At 61.9% G+C, this 18,398-nt stretch overlaps 2 protein-coding genes across 5 annotated transcripts; one reads left to right on the forward strand and one right to left on the reverse strand.

Annotated features, from left to right (window-relative positions):
• The first annotated feature begins 2,526 nt into the window (after positions 1-2,526).
• On the forward strand, positions 2,527-16,686 carry MAPK8IP1 (mitogen-activated protein kinase 8 interacting protein 1). 3 transcript variants are annotated; one of them, XM_083837293.1, is made up of 13 exons: positions 2,527-2,683; positions 7,577-7,682; positions 10,000-10,233; positions 10,847-10,957; positions 11,608-11,689; positions 11,878-12,753; positions 13,110-13,185; positions 13,576-13,748; positions 13,934-14,043; positions 14,140-14,259; positions 14,830-14,900; positions 15,183-15,281; positions 15,660-16,686. In XM_083837293.1, exons 1-13 carry the CDS (start codon positions 2,598-2,600, stop codon positions 15,730-15,732), a joined length of 2,217 nt encoding a protein of 738 aa, XP_083693419.1. In that variant the 5' UTR covers positions 2,527-2,597; the 3' UTR covers positions 15,733-16,686. The 3 variants fall into 3 exon arrangements, with proteins under 3 accessions (XP_083693419.1, XP_083693421.1, XP_083693420.1); XM_083837294.1 differs by lacking the exon at positions 2,527-2,683 and adding an exon at positions 3,539-4,169; XM_083837295.1 differs by lacking the exon at positions 10,847-10,957.
• FREY1 (Frey regulator of sperm-oocyte fusion 1) lies at positions 15,935-18,164 on the reverse strand. 2 transcript variants are annotated; one of them, XM_083837307.1, is made up of 4 exons: positions 17,574-18,164; positions 17,325-17,392; positions 17,045-17,230; positions 15,935-16,134 (listed from the first exon to the last, which is right to left on the reverse strand). In XM_083837307.1, the coding sequence occupies exons 1-3, from the start codon at positions 17,639-17,641 to the stop codon at positions 17,094-17,096; spliced, it is 273 nt and encodes a 90-aa protein (XP_083693433.1). In that variant the 5' UTR covers positions 17,642-18,164; the 3' UTR covers positions 15,935-16,134; positions 17,045-17,093. The 2 variants fall into 2 exon arrangements, with proteins under 2 accessions (XP_083693433.1, XP_083693432.1); XM_083837306.1 differs by having other exon boundaries at positions 15,935-16,810.
• Positions 18,165-18,398: the final 234 nt, after the last annotated feature.

Genomic DNA, 18,398 nt, shown 5'->3' on the forward strand with positions numbered 1-18,398 from the left:
AGATGAGGTTGGAGTAAAGTTCTGCTTGTGTGTGACACCATCATCCCCAGTAACCCCAGACCCAGTTACTGGAACCGGAGGTGCCAGAGATAAAAAGGCCATGTGTGACCTACCAGAAGGGCAATGTGTACAATGCATTGGTTACCTGATTGCAGGTGTGGTCGAGGTGCTTGATGTTGCTGTTGTGTTCTCTGTCTCTAGCGAGGACCTAGTGGGCTTGGGGGAGTAACACTTCAATGCTTAAAGTGGCTTATGGACACAAACCCTCTGAAGTTGCAGCTTGTGCCTTAGAAGAGCCAGGCTGACAGCAAACTGTCCAACTTTCCCTGCTTAGAGTGTGATAATGTAAATTAAACTTGGAGAGGCCAGTTTGGAGGCTCCTCCACGCTGGCCACAGTATATGTTCTCTCTGAAGGAATCGCAGTGATGTGGCTGGAGGTGTAAAGTGGCTAACCATGGATTTCTAGCAGAGTAAGTGATTGCCTGCTCCCTGTGTTGGTGATTGGGGAAATTCTCCAGTGTCTCTTTTACCTTCACAAAAAAAAGGAGCTGGAGTGGCTTCAGGAGGGGCTGGCTGAAAGGTTTGAGCATAGAAATTGTGCCTGAGTATGAAGGAATGGGAGCCAGGGGCAGAGAATTGGGACAGAGTGGAAATGAGCACAACCATACCTGGGGGGGGAGAGGGAATAACTTGGGTTAGACCAGCTGGTTCAGCTGGGGAGAGGAGCAGGCAGACCTCTCAGCACATAACCATTCCTCAGGCTTAATTTAAGGCTGAATTGCTCTGAAGTGAACCCGATGTTCAGTCAGACAATTTGAAAGCATAAGACAATAGATGCCTTGTGAGCAGAGACACTGGCTGTGGCAGAAGTGTGGTCTCTATTTTGCAGGGCGTGTACATGCATATATGTTGCTGAGGATGATGGGGGGCTTTATGCAAGGTCTAGGGAGAGTCAGGATGTAACTAAATAGACTGTTTCTACCAAGCCCCTTATTTATGGCAGTCAGACACTGCAGTGATGAGCAGTGACCAGCCGGCACCCTCCTGCTGCAGGCAGGGCAGCCTGCAGCCCCTTGAGGTGTCCATCCTGCAGATGGTGGCTGCAGCGAGGGGACTTGGGTGAAGCCATGGAGTAGTCCTGGGCATCATCCTCTTGCAGCCGGGAGCCAATGCTCTGTGAGCCTCTGTGGCAGCAGCAATGCCTGCCAGGGCTGGTGGCTGCGTCCCACCAGCTGCAGAGGGGCTTCCAGAGGTCTTACTCCACGGCCCTGAGCTCTGAGATGCAGGTGAGCAGATGGGTGTGAAGAGCAGTAGTGTGGGCAGAAAGGCCGGAGCAGAGCTAGGCAGGGCCAATCTGCCCCTCGGGAGGCTGCCCTGGGGGTACCTCAGTCACCTGGTGGCTGTGTGCCTGTGTCCACGCTGGCCCAGGAGTGACATCTCTTTTGAGTTGGGCTGGCAGGAGCCCAAGGCTCCCAGCTGAGAGCAGGGCTGTGTGCCTCGGAGGGCTCTGCTCGCTCTTCTCTGGAGGAGCAGCTGACGGCCTGGGCCTTGGCCAAGATGCAATACCGTTGCCTTGAAGGCAGCCAGCCCCGTGGCTTGAGATGCTGATGGCACCTGCTCTGTCTTTAAGGTTTGACCTGCTGAGGCAGTGCCACGCATCCACGCGGGCCTGTCACAGACGTGAGTGATAACTGGGAGCACAGCAGGCGTGCAGGGAATAGGGGAAGTTCTCCTGATCGTTTACAGTAGTAGCCTCGGGACCTAAAAATACTGGTGTTGTCCACTTCTGTGTACACCACAACCCGCGTGGTTTTTAAAGCAGCCTGCAATGCACGGGGAGGCCAGGCACAGAAACCTGCTGCTGGGGAAAGGGGGCAGAGAATAATGCTCACCCAGCAGGGTCCCTGGGCCACAGCTGGGTGCAAGAGTGGGTCTGCCTGTTCTGGGCAGTGACCTGCAGCCTTGGGACTTGCTTTTTCCACCTGTGCCAGTGGAACCTGTGTATAATCTGTTTATTTCCCTGCTTAAATTACCTTCGCCACGCATGCAGCCCTGGTGGGCACGGGCTTTGCTCTGGGGCTGCCAACGCTGGTGCCAGACCCCCGAGGGGCGCAGAACCACAGCGGGACTTCGCTGCGGGCTCCAGGCACACCTGGCTGCCGAGGCTGAGGATGGGGGAGGCTGGTGGCAGAGGAAGGCCCTGGGTGGTGCTGCCTCCCCGGGCAGACCCGGGGGGAGGTGGCGGTGACAGGGGTACCCCGTCCCTTGTTGTAGGGGACCCTGTGTGCCCCTTGCCTTGGGCAGGAGCCCCATAGCAATACCTGCACTGGGGGCTCTGCCTGCAGCTGCGGGCACAGCTGGCTGTGTGTGCGGGGGGGGTCCAGCAGCGGCACATCTGTCCTGCAGCTCGGGGGGGGGGGGCACAGGAGGAGCCCCCCCACCCGCCCCCCCGGCAGCAGGTACGTCCCTCCCCGGCGGCCCCGGCGGCATCCCCTCCCTCCAGCCTCCTTCCTCCCTCCAGCCTCCTTCCTCCCTCCCTGCCTCCTTCCCCGCCGCCCGCCCTCCCTCCCTCCGCCTGCATGGGGAGAGCCGCGGAATGGCGGAGCGAGAGAAAGGAGCCGCATCCCCGCCCGCCTCCTCCCCCTTCCTGGGGCTGCACCTCGCCTCGCCCCCCAATTTCAGGTACCGGACGCCTCCCCCGGGACCCCCGCGGGGCTGCCCGGGCCGCAGCCCCCCTCCGTTCTCCCCCCCCCGGCCCCGGGCACCGCTCCCCATCCGCCGCAGCCCCCCCACCCCAGCCCCGCACTGCCACTGCGGCCCCCTCCTCATCCAGCCCTTCTGCATCCTCCCCGCGCATCCTTCAGCCCCCCCAGCTCGCCCCATGCATCCCTTCAGCCCCCCCGGCACCGCTCCAGCCCCCCCCAACCCGTGCTGGCCCCATATACCTCCCCCATTTGCCATTTCAGCCCCTTCCAGCCTCCAGCTTTTGGCCCCTTTTTGGCCCATCTGTCCCCCCCCCCCCCAAGCCTCCTCACCTGTCTCGCCTCCTCTTCAGACACCTCTTCCCGATGGCAGCGCTTCACCTCCCTCTCCACCCCCAGGAGAGCCTTTTTCTAGCCCTTTCCTAGAAATCCCGGGCGCTGCCTTTCCCTCCCCACCCCCGTGAAGCAGGAGCCCCAGGCGAGCAGGTGGGAGCGTGCCAGGATTGATCCTCGCAGCTACACCAAGCGCTCCCATCGATTTGGGATGGGGAGGGGGGGCGCGACACCTCTCCTCCGGTGCCCGGCGGGGACGTGCGATGGCGAGGGCCAGGCCAGGCATGGCCGCAGGTGCCAACCTGCAGGGACCGGGGGGTTTGGACCCGCCGGTGCCTCCCGCGAGCAGCTCTGGGACGGGATGCGCTCGGCGGGTAAGGGGGCTTGGTGGGTAAGGGAGCGTCGTCTGCTTGCCATGCGGGGCAGGCTGGGTGCCCCTGGCGGCTCTGACATCTTTACAGCCATCGATTTACGCTCGGGGTTGCTGCGGTGGCGTTGTGGGGGAGCTGGGTGAGGGGGGATCAGTACCAGGTGGTTACGTGGTGAGATTTTGGAGGTGGGGAGGAGCAGTGGAGCCGTGGCCGAGTGCTTATCATCCCCTGAGCCCTGGGACCAGCGGGGCCCTGTGAGGAAGCATCCAGCTGTGTCCAGCTGTGGTTTTTTTTTTTTTTCCATTTACCTCCGAAGGGCCCAGCAGACCTTTGCCACCGGAGCCCCTCTGCCGGGTGGCTCCTGCAGCCGCCTGCTATTGCAGCGCTGCCTGCCAGAGCCGCTGGGCGCTGCTGCAACATGGCTGGGGAAAGCCTGCACACCCAGCCCTCACGCTGCCTCTTGGAAACGGCTGCCGCGGAGCCGGGGCTTGGGCGCTGAGAAGGGGATGGGAGCCGAGAGCGCCGGGCTGTGTGTGTGCTGTGTGTCGGGGGGGGCTCCTGCCCTTCCAGCCGCCACCCCCCACAAGGTGCTGCACGGCCTAAGCGGGGGTGAGCTGGTGGCTCGGGTCCTGAGGGACTCGGGCAGCAGGTGACACGACAGGCTGGCCCTGAAGCCCTGAGGAGGCCGGGAGTGGAGGCCTGGCAGGTCGCCGTGGCTGCTGGTGGTTTGGAGCGGTCTGAGAAGGGGCAGAGGATGGTGAGGTGAGACCTGCAGGCGGGAGGGCTCTGGAGGTGGCTGCTCACCGTGAGAACAGCAATAACATTTTAGGAGCCAGCAACAAAAACGTTCTTCTTGCCCATCCTCCATGCTGGCCTCCGAAAGCCTCATGGCTGGGGCTGTGCCCAGCTTGGGGGGGCGGCACAACCAGGGCGCAGCTGGGTGGAGGGCCCCAGGGCTGCCCATCCTGTTGATCCCATGTCCCCAAGCTCTATCCAAGGGTGGTGGTGGCCCCAGCACGGTGTAGGGGCAGGCATCAGTGGGGCCAAGGGGAAAATGCATCAGCTGGCCGTCTGTCCAGCCTGCCGTGGCTCCTTGGTGGCAGAGCCTTGCAGGAGGGGAGCCAGGAGCTGTGGTGTCGCTCCTCAGGGAGCCTGGCTGCCTGCAGGAAACCATGATGTCCCACAAGGGACAGCATCTCTGGAGGATGGAGACCTCACCACCTCCTCGGCAAGCTCAAGGGAGTGTTTTCATGCCGAGGCAGAGACCAGCCTCAGTGCTACGGGTTGTCTGTGTGCCTGACTTGTGCCTTTGGGTCTGGGAAGCCTGTGTGGAGGCCTTGGGTTGGGGAGCGAGGTGGGTGACCCTGCTTTTTGTGACGGGGGACAAAAGGTTGGTCTGGTTCTGAGGGAGCCCCAGCAGATGAGTTCGCTGGAGCCCCCCGCTGTGCTGTGTTGTCCTGGATAGGCCCCATTGTGGAGCCTCTGACCCCAAGCCTCCCTGGAGCCAAGCCCTATGCCTGGCCCCTGCTCCTACAGCCAAACCCTGCAGGCAGGGGCTGCCCCTGCTTGTGCACTCGCAGTTTTTGGGTGGCAGCTGGTGGATGCCAGCGTTGTCGGGGGGTTGAGAGGTGTCCTCTGGCAGGGGTGCTGTCCTTGTTGGCCTCGGGACTTTGCTTAGCCTCGTGCCAGCCTCCCTGAAGAGCCCCACACCTTCCTGCAGTGGCACACAGGTGGTACCCACGCTTCTCCTGCTGGCACTCAGGGGAAAGTTGGCCCAAATGTCCCTGTAGGGCCTGCTCAAGCTTTTGTGGACCATGATAGAGCTGATGGGAGCCATAGCTGCTGCTTGTTGCTGGTATTCCTAGCTTCTTTGAGGAGCAGGAGAGAAAGGCAGGGGTGTTCCCGGCACGGAGGAGCAGGGGGTGAAGGAGAGCCCTCCTTGCCTCCCCTAGCAAGTCCTGGAGCATCCATGTGAGAGGAGGAAAGGGCAGCAGCAACGTGGAGATAGATTTCTTTATTCATTCCATTGAGCCAGGAGGTTTTGAACAGAGCAGACGCCTCCAGGCAGAGCTGGTAGGGAAGATGGAGCCTGGGATACTGTTGTAAGGGAGCCGAGAGACACCAAACACGGCGTCACAAGTGAAACCTGCCAGCGGCGCCGAAGCAGGGGAGCAGCAGCCGGCGGCAGAGGAGCTTGGCAGTGTGTCCCACGTGGCTCAGGGCTGGCTGAGGCGGCAGCAGGGCCACGGGGGCAGAAAGCTGACCCCTCTCCAGTGGCGTGAAGCCAAAAGAAAGCCCCGGTGCCCTACAGGAAGGCGTCCCATCACTGTGACAGGGCCCTAATGGGAATCTTCTGTTCCTCCCTGTCTCAGCCAGCGATGGTGCAAGGGCAGGAGAAGGAGCCGGGGTAACCAGATGCCCTGCTGCGGGTGCTGGGGACCGGCCGCTGGAGCGCTACCAGGAGCCGGGCTGGCTGGCTGGCAGGCAGAGGCAGTCAGCATCCCCAGCAGAGAGCAGGGACTTGGCACCGGCTCAGCTGGGGAGGCTATTTTTTTATTTTTCTCCCCCTCCAGGACAGCTGATTCCGTCTATTTTTAATGAGCTTGCCCAGGTTGCGCAGTGAGGAGACAGAGCAGCGCCGGCAGCCACGGGCTGCACTGGGGCAGTGGGTGCCCGGCGCTCAGCATCCCCCCGCCAACAACTGACCCCAGGCCGGTGTCTGCCTCGGGGTGGGAGCGCGTGCCCCAGGGAAGGGGGGGTCCTCCTCGATGCAGCTGCCCCTGAGCATGGAGTCGAGCGCCGAAGAAGAGAGCTGGCTGGAAGACCAGTGGGAGAAATGGTAGGGGACCGGCTGGGCATGGGGGCGGGGGGGCTGTCCCCAGGGGTGTGCATGGGGACGAGTGACAGCCCCTCGCCTGCGGGCACATCGCCCTCTTGCACCGGCGCTGCCGCAGGACAGCAGCAAACTTGGCAGCGAGCGGAGCCCAAAGTTTTCCTGGCTGTGCAGGGAGACGTGCAGCAAATGGGGCCGCCGTGGGCGCGGGAATGTGCGTGTCCGGCAGGATTTTTCAGCAGGGCGAGAGGAGGGAGCTGCCAACATGCGGCGTGGAGATAAAAGGGCTGGTGTGCGGGGGGGTCAGCTCTTCTGCTGCTGGATGCAGGCAGGGATGGTGCTGGATGCCCACGTAGCATCTCCGTCCCCGAGGCAGGGCTGTGCCCAGTCCTGTGCTGGGACCCATGGCTCCTCACTGTGCTTCTGCGCCTCGGCGGACAAAGGGAAGGGGCTGATGGTGCCCGGCCCTGGCGACCCGTGTAACCGGAGAAGAAATCGATCCAGGCTTTGAAGGTTTCGCTGTGAGCATCCTGCTCTGCGTTTCTTCCCCTCCTGCAGGCAGCAGCAGTAGGGCATGTGGGACTCCTCCCAGTGTGGCCCTGCTTCGTCTCCTGTAGGGACGCCTCCACCCAACGCCACCCATGGCTGGCAGAGGACTTTTGGGCTGGGCTCTTGTGTTTCCCACCCCGGTAATGAACAGGCACGAGGAGCGTTGCGGTAGCACCGCGTAGAAATGTTTTAATGCACGGGAGCCAGGAGCTCCCCGGGGATACAAGCGAGCACGCGAGGAGCTGGGTAGTCAGCACATTTCCAGCCACTAAAAGGAAATCTCGGCAAACTTTCCAAAGGGAAGTAATGAGCCTGTGGGGCTGACAGCCATGAGGGAGCCATAAAGGGTTCATCGGGGCGGTGAGCGGTGCCGATGGATGCAGGGATGCTGCAGACACCCCGGGGAGGGAATTTGGCACAGAGGGAACTCGCTGCCCTCTGTGCTGCAGGCAGCACCTGGGCTGGGACACCCCTTCCAGCCTGTCTGTGAGGCTCACGTGCTGCTCGTGCCACGGCCAGCAGGTTTGTGGTGTGTGCAAGGTCTTGACGTGATCACATGCCCCGGCAGGTCCATACTCCAGCCGTGCCCCACCAGGCCCTTCCTGACACCATGACCCCGGTGTTTGCCCTGCTGGGCCTAGAGATGGTGTTGGTGGGCCCGGGGCTGGTGTTGGTGGGCCCAGAGATGGTGATTGTGGTCCCAGAATTGGTGTTGGTGGCCCCGTCTGGGTGTGCCCTCCTGCCCCTTGCACGTGCAGTGCATGACCGCGGTCTCCGCTCCCTCCAGGCTCACCCACGACATCAGCCTCGAGGAGTTTGAGGATGAAGACCTCTCCGAGATCACCGATGAGTGTGGCATCAGCCTGCACTGCAAGGAGAGCCTGGCCGCCCGGGTAAGCACATGGGATGGGATACTGCATTGTGTCCATGTGTTTGATGCGGGCTGTGGGCAGGGAGGCGCTGGTGGCCTCCTGCAGCCTCCAATTTGGGGCCATCCCAGGGCAGAAGGAGGCTGCTGGGGCACCAGCACTGAGCCCCATGCCCTGCCCGCTGCCTGCTGCTGGGCGTACTGAGCCTGCTGGGGCGCGAGGCGGAGGCGAGCTGTTCCTAAACAGGGGAGCCGACCGTGCTCAGAAAAAAGCAGCTGCTAAAAATACATACAGATGGCTTAGACGGGATGTGGAGGATTGCCCGAGGAGCAGAACTGAAAGCAGTGGCTGCGAGAGGGTCTTTGCAGCCTGAAATGTCAGTGGTGAGAGCCAGGGAGCTCTCAGGCCCGATGGCGATGGCTTCCGTGAGACGAGAGCTTGCAGGATGTGTCTGGTGAAGCAGCCAGGCCCGGGGGGAGTGTTTTGGCTGGGTCTGGCCACGTGCACGGCGCGGAGGCTGGGAAACCGGGAATAACCCCAGCACGTGAGTGCTGGCTGCATCCCCTGGGGACGCGGCCCTGGCTGAGGGCAGGAGCCAAACTGAAGCCTGGAGCAGTGGGGGCTCCTGAGGGCTGGGCAGGTGCCAAAATTCCCCCCCTGGAGCCGGGAGAGTCTGGAGAAGGCGGCTGCTGGTTGGGGGACCTGGGGTCTGGGCGGGCAAAGATGCCCAGCAGCAAAATGCCATTGCAAAGGGCGATACCTTGACAGAGGAGGGGGTTGGTGGTTTTTTTTTGTTTGTTTGTTTGTTTTTGTTTTTTGGTCCCGGGAAAACAATGATGACTTCATCACGGGCTATTTTAGCAGCTCTCCAGAAATAGCGGCTCAGGCACGCAGCTTGCAAAGTGTGGCTGGCTCCGGCAAGGAGGCTGGGTGCAGCAACGTGGGTCATGGTGGCACAAGTGCAAGGCCCCGGCTTCGGGTTCAGCCTCGGTTTGCTTGCTTTTAAACACAGGGCAGCTTATTCCCAAATTCAGCAAGGTGGGTCCTGGTGAAAGCAGGCTGCAGCTAGTGAAGGCTTGTTGCATCATTCGTGTTCCGGGAGCTGCTGAAACTGTTTAATGCAGGAACAAGAAATAGAAAAAAAAAAAAAAAAAAAACACCCTTCTTGGAAATACTGGAGAGTGAGAGGAGGAGTGCCCGAGGGAAAAGAGCAGGGATACGCCTGCATTAAACCCGCATGGGCTGATCCTGATCCAGATGCACGAAAAGGCTTGAACCAGCCACGAAGGTACAGACGTGGGGAAACAATCACTTTGATTTTAGAGCACAATAAGGCTCCTGGAAACGCCGGGCTTCCTCTCGTTACCACCCCTGGCTCAGTGTGACCTGGACCGGCTGCAAACACCTGCCCCAGATAGGGGTGATGCCAGCAGCGGCGCTGTGCCAGGGACCCAGTGCCTGGGCAGGCGGGGAGCAAAGCGGGGCTGGGATGCAGCAGAAAGGCGGCCGCTTCCTCCGGGTGGCTTTCCAAAACTTTCCTCAGACCCTGCCTCTCTTCCCCACCGCCAGCCTTCGGGCTGTGCCGGGCCTCAAGGCTTTTCCAGACGAGGGAAACAAGCAGCATCCGCCGTGTGCCAGTCCATGAACACGTACCTGCAGGGGTTGTAGTTCCCTCTCAGCTACTGAATCCTGAATGGCGCATCACTCCTAGGGCGTACATTCCTCAAAAATAGGCACTGTTTTGCTCTCCTGCGTCCCTCTGGGACTTTCCCTCCTCTGAGTTCTCCGAGTGACTGCCACAGCTACAGGATTGCCGAGGCAGCATCGTTAGCAGTCTAGGTAGAATGTCACCAGCTGACTCGAATACGCCTACCTTAGCTAGGTCTCACCAATGTAGCTGGCATATTCCCCCAGCTCTTCTCACATGCCTCTGTTTCCTTGTTCAAATCCAGGTGATTTGCCACAACCGGTGGCATCTGCCACGGGAACCACTGAAATCTTTGTGTTAGGCCAGCGTAAAAAATGAAGGCGATGACCACTGAAAGCCTTGGTGGTCCAGAGGGGGATGAGCAGAGGGGGCAAGCTGGCCGGGCTGAGGCTGGAAATCCTGCCTTTGGTTTGGTGCTGGGGTCAGCGCTCCTGCGGGGTGCCGGGGAGGCAGGTTACGACCAAGTCCCCCTACGCTGTAGCGGAAGGAAGGAGGGAGGGAAGGCCGGCAGCCACGGCGATGGGCACGTGGGGTGGGATGCGCCATCCCCTGCTGCTTTAAAAGGCTGAGGCCAACTGGCACGGCCGTCCTCCGGCCCTCCCAGTCTCCTGACCGAGCCGCTAATCCCGGCAGGGCTGTGTGAGCCGGGCGGGCGGCGCGGCGCGGGCGGCGGGCGGCGGGGAGGGCAGCCGGCTGCAGGCCGAGATGCTGCAGCTCGACCTCATCGACGCCGCCGGGGACGCGCCGGCCGAGGAGCAGACGGAGCCCCAGCCGCTGCAGAAAGCCCCCCAGCCTGCCAGCACCGAGAGCTACCGGCCCAAGCGACCCACCACGCTCAACCTCTTCCCGCAGGTGCCTCGCAGCCAGGTGAGAACTGGCCCGGGGGGGGTGGTGGGAGGGGGTTTGGGGGCTTTTTCCCCCTGGCTTTTGCCCCTCAGCTTTTGCCCCCTGAGCTTTTGCCCCCCTGCTTTTGCATGGAGGGTTTTCCCAGACGCTGCCGTCCCCATGACGGGTGACGTTTAGGTGCCCTGCATGCTGCCCCTCTGAGCTGGCCTCCCCGAGCCCCATCCCTCCTGCGAACTTCGCAAACCCGCGCAAGGTGTGCCGCTGCACGCAGGGCTATTTTTGCCTTCCTCCTGCCTTCGGCAGTGGCTTCCCTTGCCAAGTAGGAGGATTTTCGTGGCGGTGACGCGCAGCTGAGGAGCGCAAAGCGAGAGGCAGGTGTCCCCGTGGGTGACAGATGGGGAGTAGTCGGAGCTGGGTGTCACCAGCCCGGCACAGGCAGCTGATGCCAGCTCTCTGCCTGAGGCCATGGGTGGGAGGAGGAGGAGAAGGAGGAGGAGGAAGGCACGGAGCCAGGACAATGCCCGCAGGGCAGCTGGCACCGGGGACAAAGGCAGCAGGGCTGGGGAGGCGGGGGGAGCTGGCTGGAGCATAATGGACAAGGGGACAGCAGGCAGCCTTGTCCCACCCTGCGCAGGGACCCCGAGGAGCCGGTGGCACGTGGGAGCCACATCCAGCTGGGGGGACGGGGACAGCAAAGGCACCCCCCGGGCAGTTGGTCCCAACCAGTGTCCAGACCTGCGGAGAGGTATTTTTGGGGGGGGTGGCGTGTGTGGGGGGGGATGCATAGATGGTGGGCTGGGGAGGGGGAGGCTGTGGGGCCACACTGGGAGCCACGGGCATGACCTGAGGTGAGGACACAGGGAACAGGAGCTTTGCAGCACAGGGTCTGATGTGGCTGGCAGCGGGAGCCCGGAGCGAGCAGGGCTGGGCACACGGAGCCCGTGTGTGTGCCCCGAGGACAGGACAGGGTGCTGGGGATCCCACAAATCTTGGTGGGCTTCAGGGCAGAGGCTTTCTTCGTGTTGGTGGGGAAGCAAAGCGAGCAGGGCAGCTCCCATGTTGATGGTGATGGCTGCAGGAGAAAACCCCCGAGAGTCCCAAGCTTGGTGCTCGAGCAAAAACTAACAGCGTGGAAAACGCCGCTGCTGCGGGGGGAGAAATACCCGCGCTGTGCCCCAGAGCTGCCTGCAAAGCCTGGGAGCAAAGCGTGCCCAGGCGGGTGGGCTGCACCCAGGGACGGGCACGGGCACCGTGGGGAAGCGCTCGGGCAGTCCCAGGCAGCGCCCAGGGACCGTGAGGGCCCCGGCCGCGGTGCATCGCTGTGGGGTGGGGAGGGATGGCTGCCACGTGCTGTTTACTGCCCGGGTGACAAGGCGGCTTTGTTCTCCTCCCCAGGACACCCTGAATAACAACTCCCTGGGGAAAAAGCACAGTTGGCAGGAGCGGGTGTCCCGGTCGTCGTCCCCTCTGAAAACGGGTGAGTCGGGGGGCTGGTGGCCAGGGGCCTCACACCCTTTGGTGGCTCCTGGGAGTTGATCCCCGGCCTGGAGCATGGGGCGAGCAGTGCTGGAGGTTGGGGAAAAACGTCCCCAGTTGGCGCATGTCCAGTTTGAGTCTGGAGCATCCCCGTCGGTGGGAACACCAACGCTGCTCTCCTCCCCGCAGGTGAGCAGACCCCTCCCCACGACCACGTTTGCCTGAGTGATGAGGTCAATCACCAAAACAGCACAACCTCCACCAAAGACCGGGGCACGTCCACGGAGAGCCCGTGCCGGCGCACAGCAGCCACCCAGATGGCGCCCGCCTGCGTCGCCTCGTCCCGGCCCCCCGAGAAGCACCAGGCCACCAGCAGGCCCCCGCCCCACGGAGCCAGCGTGGTGGTGGTGACGACGAGGGGCCCCGAGGCCCACCGGGACCGCATCCGCTACCAGACGGACGTGAGGCTGGAGGCCACGGAGGAGATCTACCTGACGCCCGTGCAGAAGAACTCAGACCCGCTGGAGACCGAAAAGCCGTTCCTGTCCCAGTCCAGCGAGAACCGCATGTCCATCAGCTCCGACATCGACACCTCCAGCTACTCGGCCTTGGCAGGGAAAACCAACCCCTCCATCAGCGAGGAGGACGAGGTGCTGGACTACATGTCCTCCCCTGACAAGACGAGCCTGCCCCGGGCCTCCTGTGTGGGTGGGAGCAGTGGCTACCGGCCGGGCCACAACCTTCAGAGAGCGTCGGTGAGTTCGGACACCAGCGCCCTCTCCTACGACTCGGTCAAGTACACGCTGGTGGTGGATGAGAACGTGCAGCTGGAGCTGGTCAGCCTCAAGCAGTGCTACTCGGGCTACAGCGACGAGAGCGACTCGGCCACCGTCTACGACAACTGTGTCTCCTCGCCCTACGAGTCGGCCATCGGCGAGGAGTACGAGGAGGACGCGCTGAAACGCGATTCGGTCTGCCTCTCCGAGGACTCGACGCCCGAGGCGGACATCCACTTCTCCAAGAAGTTCCTCAATGTCTTCATGAGTGGCCGGACACGCTCCTCCAGTGAGTGCTGGGCAGAGGGAGGAGGGGGGGGGGGGGGGGGGGGCTGTGTCCCCAGGCAGCCCTGCAGGTCCCTGGTATAAGCTTGCCTGGTCCGGGGTGCCCTGCAGGGCCTCCAGCGAGATGGAGAAGCTCCAGCAGGTGCTGGCTCCACAGTCTGGGACTTCTTCCCTTGTGGCCAAGGGGTATGGAGGGGCTGGAAAAGCCTCATGAGCTGCAGGCTCACACAGCTGGGGGCATTTCAAGCAGTTTTTTTTGCCTGAGTTAAAGCCGCGAGGCATGAGCGAGGGCCGTGTCCTTCTACCTGCGGTGGTGCTGACCCTCAGAGCTGCAACGTGCCCCTCTACCTTCCTCCCCAGGTGCCGAGTCCTTCGGGTTGTTCTCCTGCATGATCAACGGCGAGGAGCAGGAGCAGACCCACCGCGCCGTCTTCAGGTGAGTGCGGGCAGTGTCCCAAGGCCGTCCCTACCCAAACCATGCTGCTTCCAACATGGGGAGCCTGGGGGCCAAGCTGTTGTCCTTAGCTCAGGCGCTGGCTGGGCAATACCTGCCCAGGGGTGAGAGACTTCCCCCCAGGGCACTCAGGACCTCTCTGGGGAGCCACGTGAGGGATGCCTGAGGGGATAGATATCCCTGTGTGTGTACCAGGGTCCTGCTGCCCTTTGAGCCTAAATCCACTCAGATCTCCATTCAGCATCCCAGATCTTGGCAAATTACACCTGCTGCCCACCCGTGCTGGCCGCGGGTCCCACGTTGCCCCCGTCCCAGCAGCCTGTGGGTAAGCAGCCCACCAGAGCGGCCGGGTGCCAGTGACTCTCTGCCCAGGTTCGTGCCTCGCCACGCGGACGAGCTGGAGCTGGAGGTGGACGACCCCTTGCTGGTGGAAGTGCAGGCGGAGGATTACTGGTACGAGGCCTACAACATGCGGACAGGCGACCGGGGCATTTTTCCTGCCTACTACGCTATCGAAGTCACCAAGGACCCAGACCACATAACAGGTACCGAGCCTCTGTGACGGTCGGTGATGTCGCTGATCTCCTGCCCATCCAGGCAAGGAATGATGGGGTGGCTCCAGCCGGTGGCGGTGGGGGCCTGTACCTGATGCTCGGCAGGGAACTGTGCAGCTGTGGGAGCATGGCCGAGGCCGTCAGAGACGATCCCCGCCACGTGCTCTGTCTTCCAGCTCTGGCCAAGAACAGCGACTGGGTGGACCAGTTTCGGGTGAAGTTCCTCGGCTCGGTGCAGGTTCCCTATCACAAGGGCAACGACGTGCTGTGCGCAGCCATGCAGAAGGTAGTGTCCCACCCCGGGCTGAGCCCCTGCAAGGGGAGAGCCGTCCTCACGTGCTGCCCATGAGTGCCAGGCCTTTGTGTCTCCGTCTCCCCGCAGATTGCCACCACGCGCCGCCTTACTGTGCACTTTAACCCACCCTCCAGCTGTGTCCTGGAGATCAGCGTGCGTGGGGTCAAGATTGCTGTGAAATCTGATGACTCCAAGGAGCACAGCAAGGTAGTACCCACTCGTCTCATCCCTTCCCTACTTGCTGCTCTTAGCTTGGGAATTAAGGGTCTCCACCCAAATGAGCTCCTTGTTCCATGAGAAACACCATCCAAAGGGTTGTAGGCCCACCATCAGGGCCCCCCAAGCCTGGTGGGACCCCAGTTTTGGGCCGTACCACAGAATGGTGCCCTCACAGCTGCCAAGCGTGTTGTTGTGCTGGGATGCCGCAAGCTGAGCTGCACCCGTAATCCGTCAGCTGCTCCTAAACCTTTCTGCTACTATTTTGAGTGGCGTCCTCCAGATCTGCCCCGTAATCTCTTTAGCTGGGCATTGCAGGCTGCTGATAAGTGTTCTCCATAAGTAGCCTAGCAAGATGCTGTGTGGAGGCAAGCGAAGCCTTCACAGCAAGCCTTTTGGAAACCTTGCCTTTGGACGGGGTGCTGGATTAGTCCATGGCCGTGGGTACTGTGGTGGAGAGCTGGGCTCAGCCTGAGCTCCTATTTCCAGGGTTGGAGACCAGCTGCCCCGCAGGGCAGGTGGGGAGGCGTGTTGACAAGTCTTTTCTCTGTCCCCCCCTAGGTAAACAAGTGTAGCCATTTTTTCCAGCTGAAGAACATTTCCTTTTGTGGATACCATCCAAAGAACAACAAGTGAGTAGCGGGAGGTGCGGGGCAGCTCTCAGTGCCTCAATGCACGGAGGCTTCACTGCCTTCCTGCCTCCAGCATCCCCATCCTGAGGGCTCCCCTTCCCCTGTAAGCCACAGCTTCATGTGAGGAGCATCCTCTGGATGGGTTTCACATCCCAGACCTTGGCCTGGGACAAGGGAGCTGGTGGCCACTGGGGTTTGGGACCCCCCCTTTGCCAAAATTGGGCACTGGGGTTACTTGTTCCTGCCTGACAGTCCATTCTCACCCGCTCTCTCTGCCCTCAGATATTTTGGGTTCATCACCAAGCACCCTGCTGACCACAGATTTGCCTGCCACGTCTTCGTCTCGGAGGAGTCCACAAAGCCGCTCGCGGAGTCCGTAGGGTGAGTCCTGGCTGGGGCAGGAGGAAGGTGCTCCCTCCCGATAGACAGGAGGAGCAGCACCTGGCTCCTCTCCCCTACAGCGAGGGGACTGGGGCCAGAGCCAGGGCTGACGCTGCTGCGGGCAGCGTGTTCCTGACAGCGCTGGAACAAATCCCGGTGCAAAGCTTTGCAGGCAGATGGCTGAAAGCCATGCGCTGTGTGGAGGCTCGGTGCTGGGATGGAGACCTTGCTCCAGCGGTGCCCCTGGGTGCTAATGCACGAGGCTCCTGGGGCCAGACGGGGTTTGACCTGACAGCAAGGGCGAGAAGGGGAGCAAAACAGGCTCTGTAAGTGCCTCGGGGAGGGTGCAGCTGAGCTCTGCTCCATGCTGTGTTGCAGGAGGGCTTTTCAGCAATTCTACAAGGAGTATGTGGAGTACACGTGCCCCACAGAGGACATCTACCTGGAGTAGGGGCTGGCACGGGCGCCTGCTGCACAGCCAAGGCTCGCCCCTTCCCCGTCGTGCATGGACAAGAGCTGCTTTGAGACCAGAGGAGGAGCGGGCCCAGGGAACGGCTCCCCGGGGCACCGAGCTGCCTCTTTTCGTGGCTCCCCTTCCTCGGGCTGGGGCTGGGGGGACGGGAGGGGGGAGGGCTGGACAAATCGTGTTTATTGTACAAAATATTTAGTTTATTCTATTGGAGAAGTGCCCACGGGGTGCCCTGCCTGTGAGTGCTGGAGGGGCGGGCAGCAGCCTGCTCCAGCCCTTCCCTGCTGCAGGCTGGGGTGCCAGCATCTCCTCCCTGTGACCGTGGCCCAGCTTCCCGTCACACCCCTCGGGGGTGACTTTTAACGCAGTGGCAGAGTCGGACTCCTGCAGGATGAAGACACAGCAGCTACAGCCAACAAGAACCACGTGAGAGCTCCTGCCTGGGGAGGGGAACATCGCTTCCCTGCCAGGCCCTGGGGACAAGGCTGCTGGGCGGGGAGGACGGAGCCCAGTGGCTCTGCTTTGAGTGCTAGAGAAAGGAGGAGCTGAGACAGCTCACCCCTGCCTCTGCCCCCATCCCTCCTCTCTTACATCCATGCCCTGGTGAGAAAGACCCCCCCCCATACCTCTGCAGTGACCACACCATGGGGAGGGAAGCGTTTCTCTGCCCCCGTCCCCTCTCCCCTCCAGCCGCAGGTGGCAGGGGCAGGGCTGAGCCACCCCACCATGGTGGGTCTCAGCCCCGTGCAGACCGGGGTGCCTGCCAGAAGCGGAGCAGGGAAGGGCTAAAGCCTGCAGGGAGCCGCACACATCTCCAGGGAGGTTAAAAACAACAATAACAACAAAAACCTTTCCTGGTCCCTGCAGCCAGCGGTCTCCGTGCTTCAGCTGGATCTGCTGTGATGGCAACAACTATTAAATATGATGGTTCATGGAGCAGTGCTGCGGTGCTCTTTGTGTCCCACAGTGGTAGGTTTGGGCCCTGGATTCCCCCCTTCCTTTGGGGGTGCAGGAGGAGCTCGAGTACCTCAGGTTTCCTCCGAGAGCCCCAGTTGCAGACCTTGGAGGCCAGAGACCACTGTGTGATTGTGGGATAACTTACCTCTTGCCTTCCCATTTACACTACCAGGAGAACTCTGGCTCTGTTATCTCTATAGTTGCCATTATGTAGTTGAAGACAGCAATAACATCCCGTCTTAGCCTTCTCTGCTTCAGGCTGAGCAGCCCCAGCTCCTCTAGCCTCACATACCCTGAGGTATGGCTGGAGCCCCCTGTTCCTGCCCCCCGCACCTACCTGTGTGCCCTGCTGTCCTGCAGGAGTATAGGGCAGAGCTGCGGGGGGGTCACAGGTGGGCGTCGTAGTAGTACTCCAACAAATCAAGCTCATCGCGCTTGGTTTTTCCAGCTCTGCGCAGTCCTGCAGGCCGCTCCCGGGCTGCCCGCGTCCTGAAGCGAGGCTGCTTTGGTTTAATGCCGTAATCTGTGGGTAGGCAGTGGGGTGAGGGCCAGGGAGCTGTCCTCCCCTTCCCTGGAGGGGGTGAGTGCACAGGAGGGGGCTGGGGGGAGAGCTGTACCATCCACCAGGCCAAAGTGCTGCTGCGGGAGCTCCAGGAGGGCGGAGAAGTCCTCAGGGACTGAGTAGCTGCGGAAGAAACCCAGAGGTGGGAGTGAGCCGGAGCCCTCCTCCACTCACCCACGTCGGCACCACCAGCGGCAGCCTAGGCCTGCTCCAGGAGCACTGGGGTTGCAGGAGAAAGGGGCACCCAGCCCCTGCGGCACCACTGCAGGTACCGGGACAGGGGGGAGAGGAGAAGTGCCCTCACCTCTGGCGCAGGGGCAGAGGGAGCGCAGCCGCCAGCAGCTGGGCGAGCAGCAGGAGCCAGCACCGCATGGCTGGGCCCTGTCACCCACCCCTGTCAGGTTCCGCAGCGAGGTCACAGAGGAGCCACCCGGGTGGCCCCAGACCTTCTCACTCCTCCGCCTTCCAGGCTTTACCTTCTTCAGCATCCTCCTTGTTAGAAGCCCAAATGGATGGAGCTGCTCAAGTCACTTTTCCACACTGCCAACTGAGGTGGCAACACGGCCGCTAGGCACTGACAGGTCCCGGGGTCCCCTTGCTGCTGCGCCTCCCCACCCCACCCCATCGCGGCTGCTGAGGCAAGAGGGCTGCGAGCCCCGCATCCTGCCAGCCCCCTGAGGAACACCTCCCTCACCCACAAGGCCAGCTTACTGCTGGCCAGGCCCAGGCGGCACCGCTGGCAGCAGGCAGGCTGCTCGGGGGCAGCCCAGTGCCACAGGCTGGCTGCCCCTTGTTCTGCCCGAGGGAGCCTCCACGGCAGCTGACAGACCGAACTGATGGCTCACATGTCCCTGAACTACCACAGCAGATACAGAAGATGGCCATAGCTGCCTAAGCCTCAGCTGGACCCTTTATTAAGTGCTGCACAGCAGCATTTGCTGAATTAATCTCTCCAGTTCTCTTCTCTGCCCTTGGCCAACCCCCAGAGCGCTGGCTGGCAGCCATTCTGTAAACCCTTTCAGCACGTTAGGTGCTAGCACAGCATCCCGCAAACTGTGTCAGGAAACTGGGGGCTGAAGCAGGCACCTGGAGTTACAGATAGTCATAGCTGAGCGTACAGGCCAGAGCA

The sequence above is a fragment of the Anser anser genome, assembly GCF_964211835.1.
Source record: "Anser anser genome assembly, chromosome: 5".
NCBI lineage: Eukaryota > Metazoa > Chordata > Aves > Anseriformes > Anatidae > Anser > Anser anser.